Below are 16,825 nucleotides of genomic sequence, written 5' to 3' on the forward strand. Positions count from 1 at the left end.
GTAAATAAATATATGTATAAGAAAATAAATATATATATGTACCTTGAATAACTTGTACGTGTGATATAAATGCGTGACTATATATAAACATATATATATATATATATATATATATATATCATAATGTAGAAGATATGATTTAGCTTAGCTATAATATATATTATACATGCTATATACTATAGTGACACACATCAACAAATAAAGGGTTTTCTCACATACATATTAATATATAATTGTACATATGCGTGTATGTAAATATTATATATATTAGATATAATGTAATATATCTTTCTTTGAATGGTTCTTCCGAGTGTTTTGTGGTTGTATTCGAATTGTTGTTAATGTAGAGTAGGACTAGGCATACCTAGGTTTTGTTAGGGTTTTCTTTTTCCAAAAGCCTTATAAATACTTTTAGGCCTCATTATTTTTGTTCTTTTTTTTTAACATTGTTTTCCTCTCAGTTTTCTCCCCCCATTCATCTCTATCATTTTTTTCCTCCAACCAAAAAAAAAGAGAAATCCTAAACACCACATACATCCTTTCTTTTTATTTTTCTACTTATTCTAAGGAGGTGATAGCTCTTTTTTTCTTCATCTTCGTCAAGAATTTTCGTGGTCAGTTCATAATCTCCCTTAATAATTTTTTAGATGCTTTTTAATTCGTTATTCATAAGTTTTAGGTTTAATATTTCCTGTTCATAAATCAGTTTAAAGCAGTGTCAAAATCGTACGTTTTAAAATAGCTACAAACGGTTTTTTAATCTAATTTTTTTTACAGAATATACTTTCATATGTTATTTAAGTGTGTTAAAAATTTAGAGATTTTAGAGTTTTCCATCTTATTTTATGAATTTATTACGATCAGTGCACAGACTTATTTTTGCCCTGATTCTTTTTACAACAAAACGTCTTGTTTATGTACCTAAAAAATTCTTTTTGACCTAATTTTTGTACACGGCCTAGTTCTATATATTTACAATTTTCAGATGCACGTAGAATATATTTGGAAGAAATTCCAAATAGTGCGCAGAATCATTCCAAAACAGTTTTTGTTTTTAAAAAGATTCAATATTTCCAGAACCTGAGTTGTCTTTAGAACTTTTTCGACAGAAGCTTGATAATCTTTTCCATCGATTAGCTTCCGAGCCGCTTAGCTTTCTCGAGCCGTCCACAACCAACGGTCGTACTTTCCGAAACAAAGGTGAGAATAATTTCATTGCAACACGGATTAGTTCAAAAATAAATTGAATGTTATGTTGATTTGAATTATTTGCGTGTTATCTGATTTTGCTGTGTGATTGTTTGGAATGTATTGATATGATATGATATGACGATATGTGACTTTTTAAGTATGCTATCTATGATGGCGGTTCTCTTGCGGTTAGCACGTCTTTTACTTCTATGTATGTTATCATGTATGCTTATATTGTATGTCGTTCATGCATTTAACGTAATGAATATGAATTATAAGATAAGTAAGCAAGAGAGTCGTACCGCCTCGAACTACGGAGGTAATTAGATAAATTTCTCGAGTCGAATTACAGGCTCACATAGAGAGTTCGTCATTTGTTTATGTATGTGACGGAGCGTTCTATGGGAGATCGCAGCCCCATGGTTCGTTTCTAAAGTGTACACTGAAATCGGTACGGCTACTCTAGGGGACCTCCGAAGTAAAATACGATAGACTTTTAATAGGGTTTCTCATGTCACGGTTTAATTTAAAATACTAATAACAGGTTCATGCATTTTTTTTATTACTTATGTTTTGTGAGTCATAGTTATTCTCGCTGAGTGTCAGCTCACTCTATGTATATACGTCATTGTTGTAGGTAAACAACATATGAACACATGAGGAGGGTGGATCAGCGGCGGCGATAGCGAGGGGGTTGGTCTATAGTTGTCGTTTACGAAAATAAAAAACTTCCGCTTTGCTTTCAGTTTTAAATAATCAAAACTCGAGGTTTTATTTTTCACGGTGCAAGTTATGCATTTCAATTCCGTTAAAGGTTATGATTTTATTTATGATATTATTTTCAATCATATTTTTTGTTTTAATTTTCGATTATGCAACTTCGATCTTTTAGTTTTTTCGTTCACCAAGTTTTTAAATGAAAATTTATTTTTACTTCATGAGTTTTCAAACTTTATATTTTATGTTATGTTTTTAAAAAAATTACCTCAAATTTTCTAAAGTTTTAAAAAGTAAGATAAGTAAGACGGTCCGAAAAGTCGGGTTGTCACAGTTGGTATCAGAGCAACGAACCTACGCCCCCCTTCGCTATCGATCGCACGGCTTCCCCTTACTCTAGTAAGTTAGCACTTTTTTTTATATCTTAAGCCTAAAAAATTAGATTTATTTACATTAGCAACTACGTGAAGTCAAGTGCATCGCGGTGAAAATTCTCCTATAGGAGAAATTGCTTGAAGCACACGAGGACAATATAAACATGGAATCAAGTGCAACAACCTCATCCCGAACATAATGACGAAGATGTCGAGCGACCCGAGTATATAATTGTACAAGTCCAAGAATGTCTCACGAGTCAATTCCACGCAAACCATCATCGACCATCTCACATCAGCTCGAAGACTCATAAACAAAGGGGCTACACACAACATATCAGCACATCATGAACCATTAAAAGTAAAATATGACGAATTAACAAATATGAGAAATTGCGAAGATGCCTTTAACTATTAAAACTGCATGAGACTCGCCACAACGACAAGGTCTTGAGCCTGGAGGGTTGAGGACCTCCCTTTGACATCTAAATAAATGGTGGGGTAATACAACCCATGCGAGGAGAGAATCAAGGTTCGAACCCAATGAATTCGAAAGCCACCAAATTTTGGATTTCACCTCCAAATCTCATAAATATTTTGACCAATTTACACCTCAGGACTAATTTTTCATCTCTCTCTCTCTCTCTCCACCAAATCATCATGTCTCATTTTCACTCAAGTCAAGAAGAAAATAAAATGAGAGCTTCCATCTTACTTAATGATACGAACCTCGGCCGACTAAGCTCCGAGACCCGAGACCCGATACCCCAATAGCACAGCGACGGATCGTCTACGTTTTAGGAACGAAGGTGGATCGAATGACGCCACGGACGGATGCGAATGGCCGTCTGATGAGTCGGGCTCGAACTCCTACACGCACCGCTTTGTAAGAGACTCGAATAGTTCTAAACGAACCAAAGAGAGAATGAAAATCCTCACAGAAAAGTGTTTAACTCGAAAATCAGAATTGTGTCTTCCATTCAGCCTAAAGGCTTAATTTATAGAGTTTACAAAGGTCAAATTCGCAGCTCCATGGGCCCCATAACCTAATAAGCCCATTTAGCCTTATTTAAGTACTAATAAGCATAAAACAAAGGACCAGCCCAATACAAACCATTATGGGCGTTTTAAATAACATGTCTTGGCCCAAATAACATAAACTGAAAATAGAAAAATAGGAATAGTCTGACTAATTCAATTCAGCCCAAATAACGTTCTTCATTGTTGTTTCTTGGCTTCCTTGAATCCTCTCCTTTGCGAGCTTGTCCCCTTCTTCATCTTGGAGCTTGATGATCAGATTGTTAAGCTCCTCCTTGAATCTCCTCGCTCGAGCTCTTGTCACGGGTCCTTCCGGCACTTGGTATTTTGCTTGCGGCTCCTTTTGGGGCATGTCCTCATCACTTAAGTACTATAATACCATCACCGGAAAATCTCCAATTCGTCTTTGTATATTGAAAAATTAAGAATAGCTAGAAACCTAAGACTAAGAGATGTAATTGGAATATTTGTTGTATTTAGAAATCGAGAAAATAGAAATGTTAAAAAATATTTAAAAACCAATGAATTAGTGTGTGAAATGGTACGAAAATTGACCTTTATTGTAATTTTTGTTTTGAGGTGAAATTTTTTTTTTTTGCTCGGAAATTATTATTTAAGTTAAAAAAAGGTAAAATCAGATTTCAGCTATTTTATGAATCTATTCATTATAATTGGTTATTTGAATATAACACCCTAAACAATAGTCCATCCAAGTTTTAATTTGCCAGTAATTTACTCAAGAACTAAGCCTGGTCAGCAACGTGTATTGGTGTCCTGATTATGTGTTTGCTTTGCATTGCGTGTACCGTCATAGTTACTGATACCAAAATAAAAAAAACTCCCACATCGAAGAAATATATGGAAGAAGCGACAGAACTTCTATAAAGTAACGAGTTAACATCTTTCAAAAATCACGAAGCCATGCGTTGAGCACAAAGCGAACTATTCTTTCGCCTTTTACTAAAGAATACCGTGTGCTCGTCGCATTTAATGGCGTACGCCAATTTTTTCAATGGGGATTTTTGTTGAAGCCCCAACAAATCCAAACTGAAGTGTTTATATTTTTAGTAGTTACAAACTTGCTAATAAATAGACCCTAGCGAAAATGGTTAATTATTGGTTTATGTGAGATTTATAAGAAACAGCATCTAATATAAATAGGAAGTTTTGTAGTAGTTAATTTTTGCTAAATGCACTATGGCTTTATGATAATATATTTTACATTCGGTTTTGATTACACCAATATACTCTTTAAATTAAAAAAAAAATTAAAAAAAAACATGTGTATTTAACAATCAAGCATCATACTTTTGTTTGAATAAAAGTGTGATCATACTATATTAAGTCAATATATGGCAAACAGGTATTTTCAAAGCAAAAACTATACTATAATTTTAATACAACAACTAAAAAATGAGTAAAAGAAGATAAATATACACCATTAATTCTTTTTTTACTGCCAAAAAAAAAATTAAGTGTAATAAAAGATAGTGCCATAGAGCAAACTTTTGAAATACAATTCAACCAACTTGATAATAGAGTTATGATTCTCTGGAACATGATACACAAACTTAAATTTTTCCAAACCCCAATAACTACTTTGGCCTCAAAGCCTTGAAATGGGCAAGCATGTTATCCCTATTAGGCAAGTTTTGTTTGATCAAAGGGACTTGTTTGAAGTTGTGAATCCAAGCGTGCAAGCGAGGGAATTGGTGGGGTTGAAGTAGTTTCACCTCTAACACCTCTTCAATCACTCCAAGCCAATGAGCCATCCATCCAAAGGCTATGTCCACAATCCCAATCTCGTCTCCTCCGAAAAACTTCTTGTCACCAAGTGCTTCTTCTTCTACGATTCTTAGCATTTTCGGACACTCTTCTTTCGCCTTCTCTTGTTCCTCTCCCACCTTCATGAAGACTTCCCAAACAACCGGACCCTGTGTACTTTCCGTCGAGCAAATAGTTTATGATTATGCTTAAATAAAATAAAATGATGTATCCTAGGGCTTTTGTGCTTATATATAGTGTAAATACTTGGTTACTTAGCGATGATGGATAATTATCATTGCAGTTTGTTCAACTAACTCCTAGTGTTATACGATTAATTAAAATCCTAGTCCATGCGTAAACACTTGATTAATTAGTTGTCAATAATAGTACAAAGTGGTGTTTGTTATGATAAGATGAAGGGACCTACCAAGTATGATTTTTTGTCCAATTTGAAAGGGATTTTGTTAAAGTAAACATTTTCCCCCCTCATATATTCAAATACACAAAGATATTAATAATTCCATACATATTATACTAAATTCATAGATATCATAGTAATTTGTTGTAGAAAACGAACATTTCCCTCATATGTTAATTTGCACCAATCAATAAACAAATGATTATTAGAAAATAAAAAATCCACTTTATTTTTTCTATTTTATTATATTCTAATTTTAAATACTTGATTCTTAATTTATCCGCCATGTTATATCTTTCGCTCCCACAAATCATATTCTTAGAGGTTTAGCAAATTTCACAATATGGATCATGCATGATATTTACACAAATCTGTATCTTGAGTTCAGAAATCTAAATATTTACCTAATAAACTCATGTCATGTTAGGAACATATGAATAGAGAGAAATAAAGGATTTTTTTTTTTTTTTAGGGAATAAAAGGGTCTTATAATATATAAACAATATTACATATAGTGGTTCAGTTGAATAGAGCCACGTACCTTTTCATCGGCGTATTTGACCCAAAAACGAGCCAAAGCTCTCTCATAGGGGTCGGTTGGAAGCAAGGGCTTGTCCGGCCACGTGTCGTCAAGGTATTGGACGATGATCATGGACTCGCAGATTGGCTTTCCATCATGGACAAGCACAGGGACCTTCTTGTGGACCGGGTTGTAGAGTAGCAACAACTCGCTCTTCTTAGTCTTCATGTCTTCCTCTACATAGTTATAGCGTATGCCCTTGAGCTTTAGAGCCCATACAACCCTACAACTGAAGGGACTATCCCATAGTCCATGTAAAGTTATTACCTCGCTCATGTTCTTGAGAACCCTTGCAAGTTTAGTACCCTATCTTCTAGTTTGAGCTGTGTATCTCTCAATGGTGTTCAATTATATGCAATATATCTATGGTTAGGTATTTGAGCCAAATTGTTTATTGATTATTGACTTTTTGAGGCTTTGATATTTTGCATCGATGTTTGAATTTTGCTACATTTAAAATAGTTATAAAATGAGGTAGTAGATAGTTTTTTTATGTCACGCCCAAGGAGATCTTTTTCACCCACTCCTCTCAACTTGCTCAAGCAAATGATGGTCAAGCTGTTAAAGTCTAGTATCCTAATTTATTGTTCATTTTTTTTAAAACTATTGTAAATTATTACAAATTTTTTTTAAGGGGAAATTTGTCCCAAATTAGTGTAGGTGGAGCTTAGGGATGGCAATTTGACCCGTTACACGCGTTCCGGCCCGTTACCCGCGTTCCGGCCCGTTACCCGATTTATTCGGGTCGGGTAATACCCGTTCTTTTTGGGTAAACGGGTAATACCCGTTAAGGTTTTAACGGGTCCGGGTACGGGTAACGGAATAGCCATCCCGTACCCGGTTACCCGGGACCCGACCCGTTAACTTTTAAATATTTAAAAATATAATAAATCATATGTTTACCTAATTAGATGATATATTTTAAACATTGTTTTTAAAAATATAATAAATCATATGTTTACCTAAAGAAGATATATTATTTTTAAACTTTATATTGTTGATGGATTTTTATTTTATAAACGGGTAAGCGGGTCTACCCGACCCGCTACTCTTTTTTTAAACCGGGTAAACGGGTAACGGGTCCGACATTTTAAACCCGTTTACCCGGCGGGTATCCCCGTTACCCGGCCCGTCTCAAAATCCGGGTAAACGGGTCCGGGTAACGGGTAAAAAATTATAGCGGGTACGGATAACGGAATAGGTGTACCCGGCCTTACCCGTACCCGTTGCCATCCCTAGTGGAGCTACTCCACTTGATCCATTTATTTACAGTTTATAGCTATTCGAGAATTTATTAAATATTCACATAACCGTATATCTTTTTGTGACCACTAATAGGTGGGTTGGGCCTGTTTGTAATCATCATGATCAGATGAACTGTAATTCATTTTGGGATTATTCTTAAACTATGACTTTCACATTAATTTAGGACAAAAATCTAATATACCTAATTTAATACAAAACTATTACTACTTTGTATTTTTTTTGTATAAAAATACCCTCAATAAATTATTATTTTCTTTTCTTTTTTATTTTTGTTTTATTTTAACATTTGACTTTTATCTTTACTTTTGTATTTACTTTTTATTGTTTTATTTATCCCCACTCTCTCTTCTCTCTCGTGTTCTTCTCTCACTCGTATTCCTCTCTCTCTCTCTCTCCATCTCTCTCTTTCTCTCTCCCTCGTCCTTAGCCAAGAAGGATTTTAGATTTTTCAGTGACTTCATGCTCAAGAACGATTCTTAGAATTCTGGAAAGTCAGTAAACTGTAAAAAAAAAAAATTGAAAATTTTGGAAATTGTTGAATATTTATTGGCATTGTTGTCTTTTTATTGACATCGATGTCAATAAAAGACAATGATGTCAATAAATCTTCAAACGAATTCTCATATTTTTCTTTTTCACAGTTTTGTCCAAAAAAAAAACCCCAAGAAACAAATCGTAATGTTGACAATGTCAATAAATCATATAGAATATTGACGACCATGTAAATAACTAAATAATTTATTCACAACAATATCAATAAACTAAACAGATTGTCAACAGTTTCAATAAACCAAACAAATAGCCTTGAAATCACCTAAAATCATAACACCTAAGAAAAATTTCCAAAGCAATGTCAAGCAAGAAATCATAACACCTAAGGTTTGAGTTTGGATTTTGAGTTTTTTTCAGTTTATTGAACAGATGCTCATAAGTCAAAAATATGGGTAAATAATTAATTACCCTACAACTAATTTATTGACTAATGTACACACATTTTCACTATAAATACATGAGTAGCATGAAGGGAAAATCATCCCTAAGTTCCCACATAATTTCATTCTCTCATTTACTCTCCATAATCTTCTCCTCTAAATTTTCATCTCATTAGTATTTAAAGAGTTTTTAGATTCAAGTTATTCCTTTGGTTTTATAACACGTTATCAGCACGATCACTCTCGTCAAGATCAATTCGGAGGCATAATACTCTAAACACTAAATCTCGTATAACTATTATTTATTGTATAACACCAGATTACTATACAGAGGAGGCTCTGCCACCTTATGGTAATATGATGTGATTTACAATATTTTAACTTCGTTAATGTATAACATCATAGTACTATACACATGGAAGGCTCTGCCTCCTTATAGTAAAGTGATGTGAACTACATCTTACTTGTAATTAATATCAATTTTCTATATACAGGAGGCTCTGCCACCTTATAGAAAAATGCTATTAATTGCAAATTTATTTTAACTGCTCTACTTAATATTTTACTTTGATTGGCTATATCATTTCAATACTCGTACATATACATATTGTTTATCACACATTGTTATGCTTAAATACAATAATTTTTACCACAAAATTAATATATACCCAACGGTAATATAACGGCTATAAAAGGCTATATTTTACCTTATAAATACATATCTATTCAACTCATTCTTAACCACACAAAAATCTCAAATTTTCTACCTCTTACATATTTTTTCTCTTCTCCTACTATTTTTCGGTACAAGCTAAAAATGTCTCGTTTACTACTAGTCTTTATTGCCATATTTATTGTTATGTTTAATGCTTATATTTTTACCATAGAAATTCCACCGAATGAATTTTATTTCGTTGTAGTAATGTTTGGATTCATGTATTTATTTTTAATCCTTACAATTCTTGTAGACTTATATGTATTTAATTATAAATCAAAGAAATTTTGTATTTCATAATAGTTATCATCATGGCAAATCTCGTCAAGCTCGATTTCAGTCCTCTAGACATCGCAGGCCAAAACTACATGCCTTGGAAGGTGGATGTAGAAATGCATCTGGAATCTTTGGGTTTACTGGAAACAATTTCTGAGGAAAACACCTCATCAAATATAGACAAGGCAAAATCTTTAATTTTCCTTCGTCGACATCTTGACGAGGGACTTAAAAGTGAATACCTCACCACCAGAGATCCAAGTTTACTCTGGAAGGAGTTGAGGGATAGATATTTTCACCAAAGGGAGATCATGCTTCCAGTATATCGTGATCAATGGAACGCTTTACGATTCCAAGATTTCAAAAAAGTCAGCGAATATTACTCTGCGATGTTCCGAATAGTATCTCATCGGAGATTTTGTGGAGACCAAGTGACAGATCATGACATGCTGGAAAAGACATTCACCACTTTCCATGCATCGAACGTAACCTTGCAACAACAATATCGTGTTCGAGGATTTACGAAATATTCTGAACTAATCACTTGTCTTCTAATCGCAGAGAAGAATAATGAATTGCTGATAAAGAATCACCAATCCCGTCCGACAGGTTCAAAAGCGTTACCTGAAGTAAACGCTGTCAACTCCGAAGAACCTGAACAACGAAACTATATTTCGGGTCGAGGACGAGGTCGAGGTCATGGTCGTGGTCGTGGTCATGGTCGCGGACGTGGATACGGACGTGGTCGAAGTGGTTATAATCATAACCATTCTTACAATACCACGAAAGATTATCTTAAGAAGCAGCAAGATGAAAAGAATCATGATTATCCCCACAAAAAGGGAAAATACTCAAGTACTTCCAAGGGTAGTGATGATGTTTGTCATAGATGTGGCTCAAAAAGGCACTGGTCTAGACTTTGTCGTGTTCCTCAACATTTGTGCAATCTATATAAAGCATCCTTGAAGGGGAAAGAAAGAGAGGTCAACTTTATTGACCAAGAACCTTTAGATGACTCCACTCATCTTAATGCTTCCGACTTCGATGGTGATCTTGCGCACACTGTTGTTGATTCTGCTGCTTTCACAGAAGACTTCTAGATTAATGATGCATGTATGTTTAATTTTCCCATGCTTGGGAATGAAGCAAAGTCCAATATTTTGCCTAGTTACTTAAATATAAATATGTATAATATGTGTAATATTTTTCAAGACTATGCATTATATAATATAAGTACGTTTTTCTCATTAACTTTATTTTTGTTTTAATATGAAGTTATCATATGGAAAAAGCAAATTGTGTGGCGAACCAAATGGTTGGTACTGGAGAAATCTGCATACCGGATAGTGGAACAACACATACTATTTTGAATGATAAAAAGTTTTTCTCAATAATAAAGCCAACGAAAAATTTTGTGAATACAATATCAGGTCCTGTAGATCTGATTGAAGGTATTGGTAAGACAAATTTTATACTGCCAAATGGAACGGAATTCAATATAAATAATGCTTTATTTTCACCGAGATCCAAACGAAACTTGTTGAGTTTTAATGACATATATTCTCATGGATTTAATACTCAGTCTATAACTGAAGGCACCATGAAATATATGTGTCTTACGACATCCAAATTCGGAGAGAAGCAAATTTTAGAAAAACTACCTATGCTCCCTACTGGATTGCACTACACATATATAAATACGATAGAATCAAATTCGGTAGTCATTGAGTCTTCAATTTTAGCGACATGGCATAATCGTTTAGGTCATCCTGGTTCTATTATGATGCGAAGAATTATTGAAAATACACATGGGCATCCATTGAAGGGCCAGAAGATCCCTCAAGGTAATACTTTCCCATGTAAAGCTTGTTCTCTTGGAAAGCTTATCATAAGGCCTTCATCGGGAAAGGTTGAAACAGAATCACCTACGTTCCTTGAACATATTCAAGATGACATATGTGGGCCTATTCACCCACCATCTGGTCCATTTCGATACTTCATGGTATTGATAGATGCTTCTAGCAAATGGTCACATGTTTGTTTGTTATCAACTCGCAATATGGCATTTGCAAAATTACTTGCTCAAATAATTAAATTACGAGCTCAATTTCCTGATCATACAATTAAGAAAATCAGGCTCGATAATGCTGGTGAATTTACGTCCCAAACATTCAATGATTATTGTATGTCAGTTGGGATTGATGTTGAGCAACCTGTTGCTCATGTACATACACAAAATGGTCTAGCTGAATCGCTAATCAAGCGCCTCCAGCTTATTGCTAGACCATTGATAATGAGAACAAAGCTCCCTACTTCAATATGGGGTCATGCAATATTACATGTTGCTGCATTAATTCGCATCCGACCGAGTGCATATCATAAATACTCCCCTATGCAACTTGCATTTGGCCAAGTACCAAATATATCTCATCTGAGAATTTTTGGATGTGTTGTTTATGTGCCTATAGCACCACCTCAAAGAACAAAGATGGGACCTCAAAGGAGGCTTGGAATTTATGTAGGTTATGAAAGTCCATCTATTGTTAGGTATCTAGAACCTCAAACTGGTGATGTTTTTACAGCACGGTTTGCTGATTGCCATTTTGATGAAGAAAATTTCCCAGTATTAGGGGGAGAAAGAAACCAGCTGAAAAGGGAAATTACTTGGTCTGTACCAACATTATTGCATCTTGATCCTTACACAAAGATTGTGAAGGAGAAGTGGAAATGATTGTACATTTGCAAGGTATTGCAAATCAACTTCCTGATGCGTTTACAGACACTAAAAGAGTGACTAAATCATACATTCTTGCTGCAAATGCTCCTGCGCAAATTGATGTCCCAAAAGGACAAATTGAAAATAAAGTCACTCATGAAGTCACAACACGCCTGAAGCGTGGAAGACCATTCGGTTCCAAAGATAAAAATCCTCGGAAAAGAAAAGGAGCAGAGATACAAAATGACCCCAAAATGGAGGAATGTATTCCAGAAATACAAAATGAGGAAAATCGAGAAATTTCAATCAATTATGCCAATACAGGTATACAATGGAACCGAAATGATGAAATCAATAATGCATTCTCATATAGTCTGGCATGCGATGTCATGGATGAAAATGATGGAGACCATGAACCAAGGTCTGTTACTGAATGTAAAAATAGACACGATTGGGGGGAATGGAAAAATGCAATTCAAGCCGAACTTGACTCGCTTAACAAGCGCAAGGTCTTTGGACCTATAGTACTCACACCTGTAGATGTGAGACCTGTTGGATACAAATGGGTATTTGTACGAAAGAGAAATGAGAAAAACGAGATTGTGAGATACAAAGCTCGACTTGTTGCCCAAGGTTTTTCTCAAAGGCCCGGAATTGATTTTGAAGAAACATATTCCCCTGTAATGGATGGAATTACATTCAGATACTTGATCAGCCTAGCAGTGCATGCGAAACTAAATATGCATCTCATGGATGTTGTCACAACTTATTTATACGGATCGCTAGATACTCAAATATATATGAAGATCCCTGAAGGATTCAAGATGCCTGGAGCATCTAGTTCAAAGCCTAGAGAAAAATATTCCATCAAATTACAAAGATCTTTATATGGGTTAAAGCAATCCGGACGAATGTGGTTTAATCGCTTAAGTGAATATTTAATACAAAAAGGTTATGTCAATAACTCTCTTTGTCCATGTGTATTCATTAAGAAAACAACATCCGGATGTGTAATCATCGCTGTTTATGTCGAAACATCATTGGGACTGATGAAGAGATCAAAGAAGTAATCTCTTACTTAAAGCAAGAATTTGAAATGAAAGATCTTGGGAAGACAAAATATTGTCTTGGCTTACAGATTGAGCACGTGAAAAATGGAATATTTGTGTATCAGTCAAATTACACGAAAAAAGTGATAAAACGCTTCCATATGGATAAGTCAAATCCTTTAAGTACTCCAATGGTTGTCAGATCCCTAGATGTGGTAAAAGACCCATTTCGTCCATGTGAGGAATCTGAACAGATTCTTGGTCCTGAAGTACCATATTTCAGTGCAATTGGAGCCCTTATGTACCTTACTAATTGCACCCGACCAGATATAGCTTTTGCAGTTAATCTACTAGCAAGATTCAGCTCAGCTCCTATAAAGAGACACTGGAATGGGGTCAAACATGTGCTTCGTTATCTTCAAGGAACGATTGATTTAGGATTATTTTATCCTAACAAGACAAAACCAGTTTTGATTGGTTATGCAGATGCAGGTTACTTATCAGATCCACATAAAGGGAGATCTCAGACTGGATATGTGTTTACGTATGGAGGGACTGCAATTTCTTGGCGTTCTCAAAAGCAAACGCTCGTTGCAACATCATCAAATCATGCGGAAATTATAGCACTACATGAAGCAAGTCGTGAATGTGTATGGCTGAGATCAATGACGCAACATATCAGAGCCACCAGTGGTCTTCCAACAGACGAAGACCCCATCACACTTTATGAAGATAATGCCGCATGTGTTGCTCAAATGAAGGAAGGATTCATCAAGAGCGACAGAACAAAACACATCCCTCCGAAGTTCTTTTCGTTCACTCAAGAGCTAGAGAAGAACAATGTTATCAACATCCAGTATATTCGTTCTTGTGATAACTCATCTGATCTCCTCACAAAGGCGCTCCCCACTTCAACTTTCAGAAAACATGTTCATGACATTGGAATGCGTAAATTGCAAGATTTGTAGAAAGACCGCACCAACGTCTGCATCAGGGGGAGCTTTGCATAGCTGTACTCTTTTTTCCTTACTGAGGTTTTTATCCCACTGGGTTTTTCCTAGTAAGGTTTTTAACGAGGCAATATGAACACGTAAATGTATCCATAAGCATCCCAAAGGGGGAGTGTTATAAATAGTTGTTATGCTCATAAGTCAAAAATATGGGTAAATAATTAATTACCCTACAACTAATTTATTGACTAATGTACACAAATTTTCACTATAAATACATGAGTAGCATGAAGGGAAAATCATCCCTAAGTTCCCACATAATTTCATTCTCTCATTTACTCTCCATAATCTTCTCCTCTAAATTTTCATCTCATTAGTGTTTAAAGAGTTTTTAGATTCAAGTTATTCCTTTGGTTTTATAACAATGGTTAGGTATTTGAGCCATATTGTTTATTGATTATTGACTTTTTGAGGCTTTGATATTTTGCATCGATGTTTGAATTTTGCTACATTTAAAATAGTTATAAAATGAGGTAGTAGATAGTTTTTTTATGTCACGCCCAAGGAGATCTTTTTCACCCACTCCTCTCAACTTGCTCAAGCAAATGATGGTCAAGCTGTTAAAGTCTAGTATCCTAATTTATTGTTCATTTTTTTTAAAACTATTGTAAATTATTACAAATTTTTTTAAGGGGAAATTTGTCCCAAATTAGTGTAGGTGGAGCTACTCCACTTGATCCATTTATTTACAGTTTATAGCTATTCGAGAATTTATTAAATATTCACATAACCGTATATCTTTTTGTGACCACTAATAGGTGGGTTGGGCCTGGGTGTAATCATCATGATCAAATGAACTGTAATTCATTTTGGGATTATTTTTAAACTATGACTTTCACACTAATTTAGGACAAAAATCTAATATACCTAATTTAATACAAAACTATTACTACTTTGTATTTTTTTTGTATAAAAATACCCTCAATAAATTATTATTTTCTTTTCTTTTTTATTTTTGTTTTATTTTAACATTTGACTTTTATCTTTACTTTTGTATTTACTTTTTATTGTTTTATTTATCCCCACTCTCTCTTCTCTCTCGTGTTCTTCTCTCACTCGTATTCCTCTCTCTCTCTCTCTCTCCATCTCTCTCTTTCTCTCTCCCTCGTCCTTAGCTAAGAAGGATTTTAGATTTTTCAGTGACTTCATGCTCAAGAACGATTCTTAGAATTCTGGAAAGTCAGTAAACTGTAAAAAAAAAATTGAAAATTTTGGAAATTGTTGAATATTTATTGGCATTAATGTTGTCTTTTTATTGACATCGATGTCAATAAAAGACAATGATGTCAATAAATCTTCAAACGAATTCTCATATTTTTCTTTTTCACGTTTTTTCCAAAAAAAACCCCAAGAAACAAATCGTAATGTTGACAATGTCAATAAATCATATAGAATATTGACGACCATGTAAATAACTAAATAATTTATTCACAACAATATCAATAAACTAAACAGATTGTCAACAGTTTCAATAAACCAAACAAATAGCCTTGAAATCACCTAAAATCATAACACCTAAGAAAAATTTCCAAAGCAATGTCAAGCAAGAAATCATAACACCTAAGGTTTGAGTTTGGATTTTGAGTTTTTTTCAGTTTATTGAACAGAGGAGATCACGGAGGAGCTCGTCGACGGCGAATTTCTGACAAAATTTTAGCTCCCATGTCCTTATAGAATTGAATCACGTTGACATTCCAATCAAGAACCACCCACTCAACCTGTCCCAGGCCCATTTTGATAGCTTGGTTCACAATGGCGCTGAGCAGAGTTCGACCAAACCCTTTCCTCGACGTAGAACCCGGATTTGGACAAGAACGTCGAGTATTTGGGGAAGAAGAGCACGAATCCCGCGATGACGACGCCATAATCATAATCGAAATTGCTAGATCGATAAACCTTTTGCTCGGGATCGTTGATCGGAAGGTCAAGGTTGACGATAAGAGTCTGGGGCAAGTAATGGGGGTTGGAGATGAGAGAGAGTGGGTTTTTGGAGACTCGAGGACAAAAACGGTGAAGGACTGGAACGGAGGGGCATTGAAGAGCGTGGAGAGGAGAGAGAGGCTTTAGTGGCGTAGAAGAGGTGGGTCAGTTTTTCAAAGAGATAGAAGAGAAAAAAAAAAAAGAAAAAAAAAAAGCAAAGGAAAATGATAAAGGGTAAAACCATAATTGCACAAAAGGTGTGATCATAATTTTGGATTAAATTAGACATATTTGATTTTAGTCCTAAACTAGTGCGGAGGTTATAGTTTAGGAATAATCTCATTCATTTTTGTAGAGAAGAAAAGGGTACGAGTTTAACGATAAGGAAAATTTGAATATAGGAGAATGAAGTGAAAAATAATTATGTTTATGAGATTTCAAAAAAAAAAAAAAAAAAGATATGTTTATGAGATGTAATTACCTAGTTTTATAGTAATATTTTAGACAAGAAAATCAGACAATAATTTAAAGACAAAGATGAATAAATTAAATCCGATGGTAGTAGTTGAGGATAATAAAATCAAACCAAACCACCAAAATTCATTTGTCTAATTTTTATTAATTGATCACTATTTGGTATTGTAACCACTAAATAATAATTTAAAGATAAAGATAAAAAATTCATGACGGTGGTAATTTAGAATAAATATTTAATTTCTATATTAAAGTAGTAATTTAAGCAATATTAAAACTTGGGTTAATTGAACAATTATTAAAACGTAAAGATTAAAAATATGCATCGGTAAATAATGGTGATCCATATTTAGATCACCACTATTCAACGGTGATGCAAATG

The 16,825-nt window shown here is 34.4% G+C and overlaps 2 protein-coding genes and 1 non-coding gene across 3 annotated transcripts; 2 read left to right on the plus strand and 1 right to left on the minus strand.

Moving 5' to 3' along the window:
- Nucleotides 1–4,237: 4,237 nt before the first annotated feature.
- Nucleotides 4,238–4,354, plus strand: LOC149393736 (U5 spliceosomal RNA). Its single transcript, XR_016299959.1, has one exon. It is a non-coding gene; the product is annotated as a U5 spliceosomal RNA (small nuclear RNA).
- Nucleotides 4,355–4,717: 363 nt separating this feature from the next.
- On the minus strand, nucleotides 4,718–6,504 carry LOC149393737 (putative glutathione S-transferase). Its single transcript, XM_089617088.1, has 2 exons — nucleotides 6,047–6,504; nucleotides 4,718–5,254 (listed from the first exon to the last, which is right to left on the minus strand). The coding sequence occupies exons 1-2, from the start codon at nucleotides 6,359–6,361 to the stop codon at nucleotides 4,916–4,918; spliced, it is 654 nt and encodes a 217-aa protein (XP_089473214.1). The 5' UTR covers nucleotides 6,362–6,504; the 3' UTR covers nucleotides 4,718–4,915.
- Nucleotides 6,505–9,309: 2,805 nt separating this feature from the next.
- LOC149393738 (uncharacterized) lies at nucleotides 9,310–10,374 on the plus strand. The gene has a single exon (XM_089618139.1). The coding sequence runs from the start codon at nucleotides 9,310–9,312 to the stop codon at nucleotides 10,372–10,374; it is 1,065 nt and encodes a 354-aa protein (XP_089474265.1).
- Nucleotides 10,375–16,825: the final 6,451 nt, after the last annotated feature.

This window comes from Urtica dioica, chromosome 6 (genome assembly GCF_054948205.1).
Source record: "Urtica dioica subsp. dioica isolate 48M chromosome 6, U.dioica_male_clone48M_v1_H2, whole genome shotgun sequence".
In the NCBI taxonomy this organism is placed as follows: domain Eukaryota; kingdom Viridiplantae; phylum Streptophyta; class Magnoliopsida; order Rosales; family Urticaceae; genus Urtica; species Urtica dioica.

What these genes read in the sequence shown, in the direction of transcription:
- LOC149393738 (XM_089618139.1), top strand. Translation starts at nt 9,310, where the DNA reads ATGGCAAATCTCGTCAAGCTCGATTTCAGTCCTCTAGACATCGCAGGC.
- LOC149393737 (XM_089617088.1), bottom strand. Translation starts at nt 6,361, where the DNA reads ATGAGCGAGGTAATAACTTTACATGGACTATGGGATAGTCCCTTCAGT. An exon ending in TCAAATACGCCGATGAAAAG is followed by an intron (nt 5,255 to 6,046) that starts GTACGTGGCTCT and finishes GAAAGTACACAG; the next exon opens with GGTCCGGTTGTTTGGGAAGT.